The 16143-nt window shown below is 41.8% G+C and overlaps 1 protein-coding gene across 1 annotated transcript; it reads left to right on the top strand.

Moving 5' to 3' along the window:
• Positions 1-5874: 5874 nt before the first annotated feature.
• vwa1 (von Willebrand factor A domain containing 1) lies at positions 5875-15585 on the top strand. Its single transcript, XM_054609483.1, has 6 exons — positions 5875-6235; positions 9340-9897; positions 11672-12022; positions 12715-12990; positions 13283-13558; positions 14592-15585. The coding sequence occupies exons 1-6, from the start codon at positions 6151-6153 to the stop codon at positions 14618-14620; spliced, it is 1575 nt and encodes a 524-aa protein (XP_054465458.1). The 5' UTR covers positions 5875-6150; the 3' UTR covers positions 14621-15585.
• Positions 15586-16143: the final 558 nt, after the last annotated feature.

The raw sequence follows: 16143 nt of genomic DNA, 5'->3' as shown, positions 1-16143 counted from the left end.
TAACTCTTGTCACATGCAGCCTTCCCAGGAAGAGTGCAGCCAGTGCTCTGACACCGATGAGTCACCGCCACTGACCTTTCTCATGTGGTTTTTCTGAGTGGGACTTTAGTATTTCTCGTATTATGGCGAGCATTCAAGGTTCTTTGAGCAGTTTGCGTCTTTGGGCTGGGAGTCCTTCATTTTATACAGTAGGAAAAAGCACTCGGGGCACATTTGAGGCTGTGAATGGAATGTCCTCGTTATATTGCTGAACTACAGTCAACAAAAGAGAAATTCTTAGCCTTTTGGAAGGTTTTGGAAAAAGAGAACTTTAGACTTCAGTTTCTCACATGCTGCCGGAGTCAGACTGTTAAAACCACCCATTAAATGTTCTCTTGGTTGGCTTCCTCATAAATTACAAGACTCTTTTTACCCGAGGTGGTATAGATGGCATCGGATCTTTGAAGCTGCCATCTTTTCAACTTTTATTTTTCATCCAACTTGCCCTGATTACTTTGTATTCATACTGCGCCAAAAAGATGAGTACATTGGTCCCTTACCTGTAAACGTTTCCCTCTGGCCACTCCTCAACACAATAAGGCCATTGTCTGAGCCGAGAGAACCTCCATCGATCCAACTTGGCACAACGAGAGGCATCCTGTGACATTTGACTGTGGAAACTTGCAGTGGGTGTTGGCCTTTGCCAGCGCGGAGGCTCGCTGACTGACGGCTATAGCAAAACAGATGTTTAGACAAGATGGATCTAGCCGTGTATGCAGTTTTAACCCCAAGGCAGTAAGCAGACACAGGCGCTTCTGTCCAAACAAATAGATAATACCCTCTGATTTATTCAGTGACACAGTCTTGCCTCAAACCCAAAGGTTGCTCCTGTTTAACGTAACTTGTCATATTTGTTTAGGGAAAAGCAAAGATGGATTCCCTGGACCCAGTAAGGTCTTGCATTCTTGGAACACGTTTGTGGAGATATCAACAGGTTCGTCCAGGCACAGCATCTTATAGCAAACTTCTGGAAAGTCTAAAGCTAAAACAAAATGTTTTCAAACCTAAACGCTGAGGAAAATGTTTTTTTATAGACACTGCTTAAAAAAGACCTGTGGACAAACAGGATGCGGATCAGCGGAGGCCGGAAAGTACCACTGACGCAGGAGAGGAGGTGGTGGTGTTGTTCAGGAAGGCAGTGGGCACTTGGCGCATTTCTGGTCCTCTGCACATCCCGGTGATGGGAAGCCCCTCCGACTTGTCTGTCTGTGTTTTATTTTAGTTTTAATGGCTTTATTAATGTCTCATGTTAGAATCCTCTATGGCAGGAAGCAGCGATCCATCTGCGTTTGATAATGTATCTTCCTTTCCCATCACTCTCAAACCTGCATCGCCCCTTGATCCTCTCCCTAATCTCTAATTCTTTCTCCTCGATCAGTGTTTCATCTAGCCGCTCTTTCCCCGTCTTTTAACTCTTTGTGATGCTGTTTTTTTATTTTTTACAGAGAGACATATATGCTATTCTTCCTGGAATCCTGACAAAGAAACAACAGGGTTTGCTATAAACCAAACCTCAAATACCATAGCTATGGCATACCATACCAAGCTGGCAAATATATTTACGTGGAATTCGCTTAACTACTGACAGTGGCATTCCGGAATCCTTGGCAGCCAACGTTTTAATGGGTAATTACAACTTTAGGCTGCTGTTATGGGCCAAAGTTAAGAAAGGCAGTAACTCTAGCTTCCACCCTCTCGCTAAAGGGTGGGCTGTTCTCCTTTTCCACACCCTTGATGAACAACATGTCGTAAACTCTTCCAGTGATGACATCTTTCTGTTTTCGCCTCTCCTCCCTTTACTCCCCGTCCTTCTACTTCAGCCCACAGCTAAAAGGTTGAGTTTGCTATTGCTGTTTTCACCTTTTCTCTCTTGCAGGACTGTTAATCATCCTAACGCTGACGAATTGTGAACGAGGTAGCAAAGCCGACAGAAGGCCGCGTTGAAAGAGCAGAGAACAGAACATGCTCTGTGCATAAGATGCATGTTCAGCTATTTACTGCTGGGGTGCCAAGTTGTTCCAATTGGGGGTATACTGTGTCTATCTGACTGATTTACTGACTTGGTGATTAGACGGTGGGAAGACAAAATAAAAGCACTGGAAGAGGACTCCCATCTGTAATGATATTCAAACAGCACAGTGTCATTGACCAAGGGCTTTTGGGGAGGGCTGCCGATGTGCATGTGAGAACTTGTTCAGCTTTGGAGTGGGAGGCACTGGAAAAACCGCAGAGTAATTAATGTTGCATGTCCGTTGTGCAGTAGCAGCAGGGCGTAAATGGATCGTGATGCAGCAGGGGAACTTGACTTCCCAGACATTTGGAGTTCAATTTTAGCAACGGAGCATAAAACAAGAATTTTTTAGAAACCGGACCCTGACCTAAATTGTCATGGCTGCCAAAGTGGTCACAGTCAATGCAAACGGAATGAATTACTCACGAGTTACGAGCATTGCAAAAAGCCAAACAAAGTGCTTGTACTTGTCTAATGTGTTGGGGTAGACTATTGCAGTGAAATATAGGTCAAACGGAGCTATCATAATGTGTCCTAATCACCGACTGCCCTGTAGTCGTAGTGTTTATTTACTAGGTGTGTGTGTTTATTGGGAAGGGTGCGTTAAATGTAAATTTCTCACTGGAACAATAAAAGTGTTTGGACACGATACGTCACAGAGGAATCTAGACCTTTGAATTTTTGTTCATGTCCATTTATTCCCTCCTACCCCCATTGTTCCTTTCTTTTTCTGTCTCACATACACACAAACACACACACACACTCATACACACACACACACAGACACAAACACACAGAGTGTCAATAGTCTCTGTGCTGAATCACACTCTTAGAAATAAGTTCCAGAGAGGCGGAGATTCCACACAAAACAATTTGCAGAAAGAAAGGGGTTTCCTAGGGATCTTTGTAAGACTAAGGATTCTATTGAGTTCCATTATTCGTCCAAATAACTCGTTTTGGGAGAAATCATTTGTCAAGGATTATTGACAAACTATTTTGTCCTCCTGGCTCACAATCCCAAAAACTGTAACTGTTGTGGGTTGCGCTGCAGGAGCTGAATTTAGAAGAGTCCTCAGTAGAGTCCTCTGGGTGGTTTCTAGACACCACCCTTGGAATATGAAAGGGTTCCTGATGAGCCCTCCTGGTAAGGTTCTAGATGAAACCCTCTAAATAGAAGATAGTTCTCAAAAGAACGCCCTGTGTAGGTTCCAGATGCAATCATTTGAATACAGCAGTATGATAAAACCCTTTGAATATAAAATTAACTTTTGGTCGAACCCCCTAAGTGGGTTGTTGTTAGCACCCTTGGATGGTGGAAAGGTTCTTGATAGGACCTCCAGAGGGGGTACTCGGTGGAACCAGAAGGGTTTTCTGTAGTACCTCTTATAAGGGGTCTGGGTAGATCCTTTCACACATGGCTCTAGGTATTAATGTTGGGCTTCCATTAGAACCCTCTGGGTGGGCTGTAGATGCAACCATTGGAATATGAAAGGGTTCGAGATGAACCCTGCTGGTAGGGTTCTAGATGAAACCCTTCAAATATAGGATAGTTCTCAATAGAACCCCCTGGGTAGGTTCTAGATGCAATCCACTGAATACAGCATGGACCTAGATGAAACCCTTGAAATATAAAATGACTTTGGTAGAACCCCTTGGGTCCGTTCTTGTTAGCACCCTTGGAAGATCTGGATTGGACCTCCAGAGGGGCTACTCGGTGGAACCACAAGGGGTTTTTGTAGTACATTTTATAAGGGGTTCTGGGTGGAACCCTTTACACATGCTAGGAATGTATGGTTCTTGGTAGAACCTTCTGAAAAGGGTTCCATGTGGATCGTCTATAAAAGGTTATTTCAGGAACAAAAAATAGTTGTCCTATGAAGACAAGCTGAAGTACTCTTTGTGGTTCTAGCTAGCTCCTTTATTTCTAGGAGTTCACAGTAGTTCCTTTGTGAGTCCTTGCTGCCCATTCACTTCACTTTCTACATGGAAATCTAACTTTATTTAAAAGGATGAGTGGTTGACCTCAGTAAACAGCCTCCATTCAAAGCTGCTGACCCTTTTCCGCTCCAGGACGCTGTGCTGTATAATTTCAAAAATGCACTCCCATTGGTTTGAATACTGCAAGTATTCCTGGCCTCTCTCAGTGAACCAGAGGTTTCTTATAATCTCTCGGATAGCTGACATTCTTGGTTGTCTTCACCAAACAAATATTGAGAATATAAATTAAGTCTAAAGTTAAACATTACCCGTACTGTACTGCAGACTAACTAGATGTGTGCAAAAGATAGCGAGAGGACATGCAGGCATTTCAGCAACGATATATATTTCACATCTATTAATTCATGCTCTTTCTACTGTAAATCCCATTAGCTAATCCCTGTGGTGTATATGACACACTCAAAAAATAACTGCAAAATATGTAAAGTGATCTTTAAGTAGCTCCCCATTTATAACCCTGCTAATAAGGTAACGAGAAGATTTAAATGTAACTGCGACTCAGGTCCAAGGTGTTGACGCCTGTATGGGGAACACAGCCCTATTTACTATTCTGAGTTACTGGGGAGACTGGAGGCAGCAGGGAGGAGTGGGGTAGACCACATAAGAAAGTGGGACAGTGGGAGCCAGAAAGAAGTCAAAGCAGCTTCACCTTCAAAATAAAGGCATCTTCTTTTTGTCAGTAGTGGCTTACCCCTGATTTGTCTGTTCCATTTTTAAGGACACCTCAAAAATAAAAAAAAATAAAGGCACAGCATTCTTTGTTTACTGTGATGGAGCTGTGCCAACTGTTTCTTCACACGTTTTAGTGTTAAAGTGGATATAATCATGTAAAACTAGAACTCAAGTCTGTTTGAATCTACTGAACACAGTGGGGGTTTATTTAGGTTTACTAAAATACAGTACCTAATCTGAGGTAGCTATACTTAACTGTGGTATTTCTATTTTATGCTACTTTAGACTTGTACTGTATTACATTTCTTATTACATTTTTTTACTTCCCTGTATCTATCTGATAGCTCCTTTGCAGATTAAAGGTACCCTGTGGAGTTTTCTTGTTCTTACCACTAGGACTGCTATACAGCAATCATTTTTTGCACTTGCAGACAAGGATGCACAGGCACACTTAAATTGCTAAAGAAGCTTTGCAATTATTTTACAAAGAAAGAAATACATTCAACACTTTTGTTATGGACACACAACACACTCAATTATTATTATTAAACATTATTACTTAAACTTTTGCTATGCACACACAACACACTCAATGCCTGTTGAAGAGAAACCCCCACTGAGGACCTTAAACATTTTGAATTTAAGGAATTACTTATTTGAAAAATACATATTTTTTACATAATACAGCCTGCATTATATCAATAATAATCATTGTTATAGATCAAACCAGACAACACTATATAAATCTGTTAAAGTTGTTAATGCATCAATAGTAATGATCAAATGACATATTTGGTTGGCTAGTATAATACTCTGAGAGGGACCATTCGGCATTATGAATACTTTATTTATGAGGATGCTTTTGTACTTTTATTTAAGTAAAAAATTGATAAGTGGAATAATGTATGCCTTTGAAGATTTATTTCACATCAGACTAAAACTTCCGGTTAACCAAAATGTCATGTTTAAAATCAAATCAATTACAAATATCATAAAAACTAAATCTCAAACAAAATGACTGTATTTTTTGGACATAATGCCCTGTTGCCATTGCGTTTCTCTTTAAGAAAATACATTTTTATTTTGAAAGTGTTACCCGGAAAGCTCGTATATGCTTCAGATAAGTGAGCTCTGTCGTCCTGACTGGGAGCGTCCACACACTGCGCACACACGGACGGGAAGCTTCCAGCTTTCAGTTTAAGTTTCACTTCCAGCGTCTCCAGACACCGAGCCGGTCGACCATGCCCGGCCGAGGAGAGAGACAAGAGGCCAAATGAAAAACAATAAAATAGTCACTCAATTATGCTCCTGACTAAGTAGTTCACTGATTGGGACATGCGCTGCCCCGGGCTGCGGTGGATATATGGTTGACTCAAGAACACATTTGTTTCATAATTTTCTTTGCGGGGAACTAACGCATACCTGTTGTGATGGAGAACCGCATGCTGGTGACATGCGTGCTGCTGTGCGCGCTCCTGCGGCCGACGGCTGCACAGAACACCGCACCTGAAGCAGGTAAGCCCCCTCTGGTAGAGATCAACACCATTGATCCGGTATATATATATATATATATATATATATATATATACACGTTTATATATATATATATATATATATATATATATATATATATATATATATACATACACATTTATATTTATATACATTTATTTATATATATATATATATATATATACATTTATATTTATATATTTATTTATATATATATATATATATACATACACATTTATATTTATATACATTTATATGTATATATATTTATATTGTTACAGTTATATATATATATATATATATATATATATATATAAAATATTTTTATACGTGTATATATTTATATATATTTTTTATATGTTTAAATTTATATTTATTTGTATTTATAATTTTATATACAGTACCAGTCAAAAGTTTGGACACACCTTCTCATTCAATGGTTTTTCTTTATTTTTATTTTTTTTTCTACATTGTAGATTAATATTGAAGACATCCAAACTATGAAGGAACACATATGGAATTATGTGGTAAACAAACAAATGCTCAACAAACCAGAATATGTTTTATATTTTAGATTCTTCAAAGTAGTTGAATGAGAAGGTGTGTCCAAACTTTTGACTGGTACTGTATTTACATTTATATTTTCATATATATATATATATATATATAAAGTGATTGGTGGCACATAACCAGAAATAACATGATGATGCTGCTGCAGGAGGTGGAGGGACTGTGTGGAGCTGTGGGTGGATCAGGGTGGGGTTGATATTACACCAGTGTTCTCAGTGAAATGGCACGGCTCCAGGTATTGAGTTATCAGTTTATGAAATCCCACAGCCTGAGGCAGTGCTTCCCCACAAACAGGGGGAGGGTGGCGGGCGATGCAGGGACCACCGGGCGGCCCGGGAAGGCTTCAGGTGCTCCCCATATATATATATATATATATATATATATATATATATATATATATATATATATATATATATATATAAATAGACACGCACATACACTTACACATACACAGAAAGGGTTGGGTTCCCAGATTATTGTTTGCTGATTATATTTATCGGCATTACAGCAGTGGCTTCTAAGGCAAGGACAAAGCAGTCTCCAGATCAAGTGAGAAATAGTTACATTATACTTATTATGTCCTTCATTAAAGTAATAATTAAATTTAAAAAAAAGACAACAGAGCACTAGAATGAAAGCATCATGATGTAATAAAACCTCTCCTTCTTCCTCTTGCACTGGTGTGGAGCTGAGACACTCCTCAGTGTGTGTACAGGCTGGTTTTGACGCTAACACACACACCTATAATTGTCACCAGTTTCCCGATCGGTGATGACACACTAGCAGAAGATTCAAAACAAATGTCATCGACTCAGGACCGTGACATGTCTGAGGGGCTAAACTTGGCGTTGGCGACACCGCAGAGTCTGTGGGTGAGAGCGGATCCCTGTGACAGCTTTAACATAGTAACCCAGTGAGCGAGTAGTCGCTTTGGCTACTTCCATTAATAGGTCCCTGATGACACTCACCCCATATAGCTCGCAGTAATTGGGCTTTTTATAAAAGCTACCTTCCCCTCAAGCCACAGGGCGACAGAAAAAGAAGGATGTTGTCCAATGAATTTAAAGGAAATTAGGGATCAATAATTGTATTGGACTTTTTGCTTCGTTGTCCTCATACTCATGCTACATTCCGGCACATCCAGCCCTTCAAAATCTATATTGTTCAGGCTTGATTGTGCATGTGTCAGTGTATGGCTGTAATGTCCTGGTGTGCGGGACCTGTTGTGTTTTACGTCTTCTCTCTAGATAAGCAGTTAAGAGGGTATCTCAAGACGCCAACATGTAGTTTTTCAGATAAAGACATACCTGCACACATATGTAGAGGTGTGTGGGGTGGGGGGCTGTGATACAGAGCCCCCCCCCACTTCCCCCTCCTTCGCTCCAAAGTCCAAACAGCAAGTCAGATGTAAGGAATTCTTCAGGCTGATGGAGAGAGGGAGGCAGCGGGCGCACATCTGTATGTTTATGTGTGTGCTTGATTTGTGTGTGTGTGTGTGTGTGTGTGTGTGTGTGTGTGTGTGTGTGTGTGTGTGTGTGTGTGTGTGTGTGTGTGTGTGTGTGTGTGTGTGTGTGTGTGTGTGTGTGTGTGTGTGTGTGTGTGTGTGTGTGTGTGTGTGTGTACGGGCCTCAGAGTCGTATCAACGCCTCACCTCATTTGTCAGATATTAAAATATTGGAGACCAAAAAAAAAAAAAAAAAAAGAGGCATTTAAAGTTTCCAAAGATGTCAAGGAGTCTGAGTTGATGCCATAATTGCAGTCCTATTAAATTACAGTGACCCCGGGGCAATCAAAGGTCTTCGGTTTGTTTTGCTTCTCTTTCTAAACCTGTGCTGGGGGATTTCTATCAGTGGGTGTTTCTTGGTGGATGACTGCCCAATCTGCAACTAAATATTGCTTTTAGATTCGGCCTTCATCAGTCTGCTGTTCTGTCTCCCTCTTCCTCTGTCTCGGCTCTGTATATGGCCACCCAACATTCCTCCTCGTTTCTCATATGGAACTGCCAGCGCACCCCCCTCTCAGCCTCACTCCTCTCCTTTTAACGCCTTTTCTTTCCCTCTCCTCACTCCCTCCGTCGTTAAAGCTACTTTACCCCCCCCCTCTCCTCCTGTCTCTTGGCGCTCACTTTTAACTTTTGCTTCTGTTCCGAAATATGGAAAATTGGGGGGGAGAGAAAAAAAAAAGAAATCCACTCCCTGGCTCGGAGCTCAAAAGCCTTTTATCCTTTTTATGTTTGTTTGGATTTTCTCCTTATCTTCGCTGTCATTATTTGCTTGCTGACTCTTAAACGCTTTGATGTCGACAATATCCCCTATAAAAGTTGTTGTTCCAGAAAGCTGGAGGTAGAAAGGGAGATTCCAAATGTGTGTGTGTTTGTGTCGGTGAAGCACAAGAACGGGATCTGTGGAAAAAGTTGTGGGAGTTAAAAGGAATCATAGAGGGAGTTCCTGCACCAGCATCAGAAAACCAGTCGGCCATTGCATTCATTTTGTTTTGCAAATAAATATCTGCATTGATCTTCATTTTTTCCTCCACAGTGCTGAACTGCTGCGAGGGAGACGTCCTCTTCCTGCTGGACTCCTCGGGGAGCGTGTCATCCTACGAGCACTCCCGCATGCTCACCTTCCTGTCGGAGCTCCTCCTCCCCTTCTCGCTGGGAGAGGACCAGGTGAGGGTAGGACTTCTGCAGGTGGGCACCCGGCCACAGCTGGAGTTTGGCTTCAACGCCCACAGCACCCAGAGTGCCCTCCAGGGGGCCCTGAGGAACATCAAACCTCTGCGGGGGGACACCAACACAGTGGAGGCGCTGAAGATAGCCAAGGAGCAGGCGCTGAGGCCCGGAGCGGTGGGCGGGGCCCGGGAGGGGCTCCCGAGGGTGCTGCTGTGGTTGACGGATGGGGTGAAGCCGGGGGATGTGATGGGGCCACTGGCGGAGCTGCGGGAGGAGGGCGTGGCTGTGCTGGTGGTCTCCACCGGGCATGGCAACTATCAGGTGCTGAGGCAAGTGGTGTCTCCGCCTGTGGAGAGCCACCTGCACTTCGTGGACATCGATGATATGAGTATCATCACAGAGGACCTGCGGGACGCCATCATCGGTGAGTACGGAATGGGATGGCAGAGGATGTTTGATTTGAAGTGTGCCACCAAAATAATTATTGTTTTTCAGTGTTTAATAGTAATAATTCGATGATTTCATATTTCACAATTTTGAAATGGAATCACAAATTAAATTCTTAGTTTTCACCGGGTTGGACTACATGTCTGTAAATGAAAAGACCTACCTTTAAATATGTGCAATAGAAACTATGGTAAAACAGGAGACAAATTATTTGTGAGATGGAATATGATTGATGGTGTATTATAACGCAATCTTCGAAAGCTTTTGTAGGTTTTTTTTTTATTTATTTCGTTTTAAAATGAAATTATTTGGGGGAAAATTTGATGATTTTATCTACTGTGAAAATGTCCTCTATTCAGTTCAATTTACCGATTCATTAAAGATGCACTGGGAAATATTTTCCCCATAATTATAGTAATGGATCAACTGACCGAAACGGCTCCCCTATTTGCACAATATTTATTTGAGTATCCGAATTTTGAATATGATGTTTATGCTGTAACGCTATACAGTGCCAGAAAAAATTCCAACAATGCAACAAAGAATATAACTTCCACAGTCCACAGTGCAATAGAGTGCTGAAGGAGTGAGTCCAGTCCCCTCGTCACAAAGTCAGGGGGTTAAATGTCTCCGTGTCGGCGGATAACGTCAGCGGGATATCTCAAGCCCCTGCAACAAAAATTTGGCACAAACGACCACTTGGACTCGAAGATGAACTGATTAGAATTTGGTGGTCAAAGGTCACCGTGACCTCACTAACACGTTTTTGATTGATACGCTAATTAGGACAAATTTCACACATATATTTTTAGGATAAAGTGATTTAGTTTTGGACAGACATGGATGTAAACTGTGACTTGATCTGGCAGACGCATACATCCACAAAGCGGTAACTGGAATGGGTTTTTGGTTACATGCCTGAAATAAGTTCTGTGGTTAACACAAGCTTGAAATATTTTGATATTTTAGTTTGAAGACATAAAATATGGCATAAAAAATGGCATGTGTCTTAAAAAAAAAAAAAAAAAATCCAATCGGCTCTATTTTGGGTGAACCAGTGCGACTCTATCTTCCGATGTTGGACTACACAAATACATCATCCTCTACAGCGCTCTGTGCCCTATGGATTTTATAATCCCCCACTCATTCTCAGATCAGGTATCTCCCTGCTCCTCCCTGATTCCACACATGCTCCTGAAGACAGTGAGTCTAAATAGGAAGCCGGGACATTGAGAGTATCTGTGTGCCTATCTGAGTGTTACTGTAATGAGATAGGATGATCTATTATTGGATTAATGATTCAATTTCCCCCGCTGCATCCACCAACACTATGCCAGACGTTACACATACATATGTATAAATATAGAGAGAGAAGAACACTCACAAGGAACACCTCAGCAATTACACAGTATATACCGCAGCTGTAAGAGATGATGCATGGTATGAAAAGGGGCTTTTGCACAACAAGGACAAATGCACCAGTCCTTGCTTGGTGCCTAAGGGTCCGATCCCAGATATCAATGCCTCTGTGGCAGTTGTTATTTTGTTGCAGGGCCTCACTGGGTTGGCTATTTCAAGTTGTCTTCTTGAAGGGGCTACGAATGCGTCCAGAAACCCAAGTCTGGCTCTCTACGTGGGTGGCTGTCTGGAAACATTTTTAGCACCGTCTTGTTCTCTTCCCTTGTCACCGTCCTTTTCTTTGTGCAGAATTACGAGCAACCTCCATTCATCTTTTTTTCTTTCCTCCACAGAGATCATCCGAGCCGAGCGCATGACCGTCCGCGACGTCTCCACCGACTCAGCCACGCTCCAGTGGCGGCCCGTCCTGTCCGGTTTGAATGGTTACTACGAGATCCGCCTCGGTTCTCTGCTGCCAGGTGAGACAGGAGGCGGAGGAGGAGGAGGAGGAGGAGGTGGAAGTGGAAGTGGGACCAGTCCGAGCACCAGCGGTAGTCAGTACCAGAGGCTTACCCAGCCTGCAGACTCCAGCACTACCAGGCTAACGGGCCTGAAGCCTGACACCACCTACACCGCCACGCTGACTCCGGAGTCCAACGCGCAGGCCTTTAACACGCTCTCCGTCAGCTTTACTACAAAGCCAGGTTAGGTTACATCCCATGATCACCATGGTGTCAGATCCCAGAACTGTTCTCTTTCTATTATTTCTAACTAACTAACCAACTAACCAACTAACTAACTAACTAACTAACTAACTAACTAAGTAACTAACCGGAGCTACCTGCTCTGAATCTTTCATTGGGTTTGGTGTTGTTTGCAAAAAGGCAAAAATTCACTGGTTCCAACTTCTTGACTTGAAGCATTTGATGCTTTTATCTCATTGTAAATTTAATATCTTGCAGTTTTCAACAGTTTGACAGACAAGACAAGATGTCAACTTGCACTTTTGGAACTTTTTTTGTCATTATTCACCATTATGTGACATTTTCACATTTTATTTCAATTTATGTTACAGCTTTCAAAAAAATCCAAATAATTCGGCACTAATTTTAGTTGAAAAATCTCAATTTAAACATTATTACAAAATTATTGGAAAATTTGATTTTGATACATGTGAATGTTCGTCTAACCTAGTGTGCTTCTTATTAACTGGGAATGATTTTATTTGAGGTGTGCCGTTTATGATCATCTCTATCTTCTTGTTTTAATCTATTATTTTAAAGTTAGTATCTAATCATCAATCAAATTATCTTTATCAATCAAGCTCAAATAAATGATCATTGGAAGGTTATTCTCCTCATATTATCTTATGCTAAATCAATGTTTTTTTCACCAGAGGTGCTGAGCCCAGCCGTGGTGACGGTCTCTGAGTCGGGCCAAACCAGCGTCCGGGTGAGTTGGGGTCCCTCTCAGCCGGAGAAGGTCACTAGTTACTACGTGGAGTACTCTGCCCTGCCCAGGGGCAAGCTCCACGCTGTCACGGTGGGCCGGATGCAGAACTCCACGCTCCTCAGGGACCTCCAACCAGACACCACGTACCTGGTCACAGTCAGTGCCCGGCACGCCTCGGGCACGGAGAAGGCCATGTCCGTCAAAGTGTGCACTCAGGAAGGTGAGCCACATGAAGAAAGGATCCATCTACTGTATTATTATCCTAATCCCACTCAGCCTAGCCCTTTCTGTGTCTTAAATTTCAGATAATTACTAGCAGGTTCCATTCAGGTTTGACTACTTCAAGGGCAGTTCTGAGCAGCTAGAGGAGCTTGGGCCAATCACATTTTTTTTTTGGCCTGTAAAAGCTCAATGAAAGCATTTCTGTTTTCCTTTAGCTTCTTCTCTTTTCTAAAATCCTCTTCCTTTTGAACTATAATCTGGCTAACAACCAGTGTGGTCTTCCCTTACAGTGACTCCAGCCCTGGCGGACCTCCAGCTGACCACGGTGGGCAGTGACTCGGTGCAGGTCGACTGGAGGAGCAGCTCTGGCAGTCTGAGGGGCTACTGGCTCACCTGGGAGGGACAGCAGAGCTCGGTCCCCAGCGAGCGCTCCTCCCTCTATTTGCCTCCCGACTCTCTGTCGACGCGCCTCACGCACCTCCCCCCAGCAACCAGAGTGTGCGTGTCGCCCATTTACAAGACGGCGCGAGGGGAGGGGCTGTGCTGCACCGCACAGTTCCATTCAAGTGAGTGGTGACGGGGTGCACGGCTGTTTTCCCGCCATAAAGTGGATTTTAAGGGATTAGTTGGGTCCATAATTATATATTTGCTTTCTTTCAGAGAGTGTAGTGTTTACTACGCAGATAGAGCCAGGATGCAATTAGCCTAGCTTCAAATAAAAACTCAAAGGAGGATAAACAGCTCACCTCTCGCAAATAACCACGTAACTTCATCTTGAGCCACATATTTGTCGTTTTTACAATTCTGTTTAGAATAAACAAATGAGACTTATTTTTTTTTTAACTTAGAGGCAGCAGACTAGCTGTTACCAATATTAAAGCAAAAAAGTCTTACATTTTTGAAAAAATATGCTTTGATTATTGATGAGAAGATTGATACCCTTCTAAACTAAGTTGCCTAGCAACCAGCAGAGGCTCCAGGAATCGTTCAAGACATTTCCTGGCACAAATCGCCCACCAAACTAGTGATTAGTGGTAGCTTCATATTAACCATAGAGACATAAGAGTGGTATCAGTCTTCTCATCCAACTTTTGTCAAGAAAGCAACGGAGTGTACTTCCCAAAATGTCCGACCCTGCTTTCACTGCACGGACATGAGATAATTGGTTTAATTGTCCAGTTGTTGTATATCTGTCTTTGAGATTTCTGCTTGCGCCCTGTTACAATGGAGGTAAATGGAATGGTGTCAACTACAACATTCAACTTCAACATTTGTTTTTAGAATCAGTGTCCTGGTTACCAGAGTAATACTCCTTTAAATTACATTTATTTTTATGTAATTCTTCATTGCTGTGAGCAGCAAACATGAAATTGGTGTGGACTTAGAACTCATACAGAGAGTTATTATTACATTTTTTAAATTTTATTTCAGTAGACAGACCCTCTTAACAGACACATGTTTATGTTGGACTGAATAAATAGCTCCAGATTAGTTTAATTTGACTAAGTGAAGATGATTAATAACACTTTGACTTTTTCGCAGATGTTTCAACGTATGAATGTCAATGTCCTAACTTGTTTTCCCCCCTCTGCCCTTTAGACGCATTACCATATGGCTTCCAATCATAGCACCTCATGAGCTGCAAGTGCTCCCTACCAAACATGGAGGCACGATGGCAAGAAGAATGCTGACTTTTCTTCCTTAATTCTTTTCCATTGCCTCTCCCCTCTGTGGATGTCATCCAGGAGAGATGTGTGGTTTGGCTTACTGAGCACTCACGTCGAAGCCAAAGACACTTGAGAGTGGTCCGGGACAATAAGGCCACATGTTGCTACAACGTGCAACACAGAGGCCGATTTGCTTTTCCATTTTCTTTTTCTCGTCTCATCTGGTTTACACCTGCAGTAAATGAATACATTTACAGATTAGGGTTGCAAGCATGAGATGAACATTTCTCTTTGGTCTGTTTTTAGCAGAAACAGAACAGGGCGTGCTGGGAATGTTGAATATTTTACGTGGCTTGTTCTTGGGAAAGTCTTTGCACCATATGTGGGCCTCGTGTCCAAATCGGCTCTTTTTTTTTCTTTCTCCAAATCCTGCTTACACACAGAGAACATATGATTTACATTTATAATGAATACTTATGAGTTGTACTTAAATTACTTCGCTTTCAGCACATGCTTGATACTTGTGTGTGCGGTAAGGGAACGACAACGTGAGGTCCCTAATAACAGGGCCTTCAGGATTGCTTTGAACGGAGCGTCCACATGTCCTGTCACCGCAGGGATGCTGGGTTTGATACAGACGTGCGTAACTGAGAGTACTTTCTGTCCGTGGACATGGATCCATTATTCATATTTATTAATCAAGAATCATGTAAGTATGATAATTAATAGCGCACAGTATTTACAGACATGCTGTTTACGTATTAAGACTGTTACCTTCTTTATAAGCGAGTCTCTGCTGCCCCCTACTGAAAGGATCCTAACAGGCTTACAGCTGATCTTTTACTGGCATTCTCAGAGCAAATGTATTGTTTAATGTTGGTTGACCACTATTGAAATGTAACATGTGTAATAGAAAAATGCAATAAAGTCCTTTAATAATGTTGTTTATACAAAGTGTATTTTTTAAATAATTATTATATTACAATTTAGAATTTGTGGACAGAGATAAGGAATAAATGCTTGTATGCTTAGCCTTTTTAAAGGGGAGTTTATGAGTCATGAGGAGTACTCAGCCAGTAAAAATTGTTATATGTCTTTCTTTCTCTTCAGGAGCTCTGAAATGATTCAGCAGGCAGAGTGGGTGTAATGGGGACTTTGGGATGTGTAGGATCCAGCATTTTGGGAGTTTGACTCATTGTAGGGACAAAAATTCTGGACAATTTGGCCTCTGCTGCTTCGATTGAGAACACTCTATTCTCATCTGTCTCCTTTAGGTCCCCTACCTTTTTACACATGCAATACTAAATCAATAAAGCCCCTCATTTAAATCACTTCATATTGAAACTGTACCTCATACAGACTACATTCGTCAAGAAAAGTAACATTCATAACAACACTATATACAGTACCAGTCAAAAGTTTGGACACACCTTCTCATTCAATGGTTTTTCTTTATTTTTATTCTTATTTTTTTCTACATTGCA

Source organism: Anoplopoma fimbria, chromosome 12 (genome assembly GCF_027596085.1).
Source record: "Anoplopoma fimbria isolate UVic2021 breed Golden Eagle Sablefish chromosome 12, Afim_UVic_2022, whole genome shotgun sequence".
NCBI classification, from domain to species: Eukaryota; Metazoa; Chordata; class Actinopteri; order Perciformes; family Anoplopomatidae; genus Anoplopoma; species Anoplopoma fimbria.
Note: the sequence above shows the minus strand (reverse complement) of the source record. Positions and strands in the feature narration are given on the sequence as shown.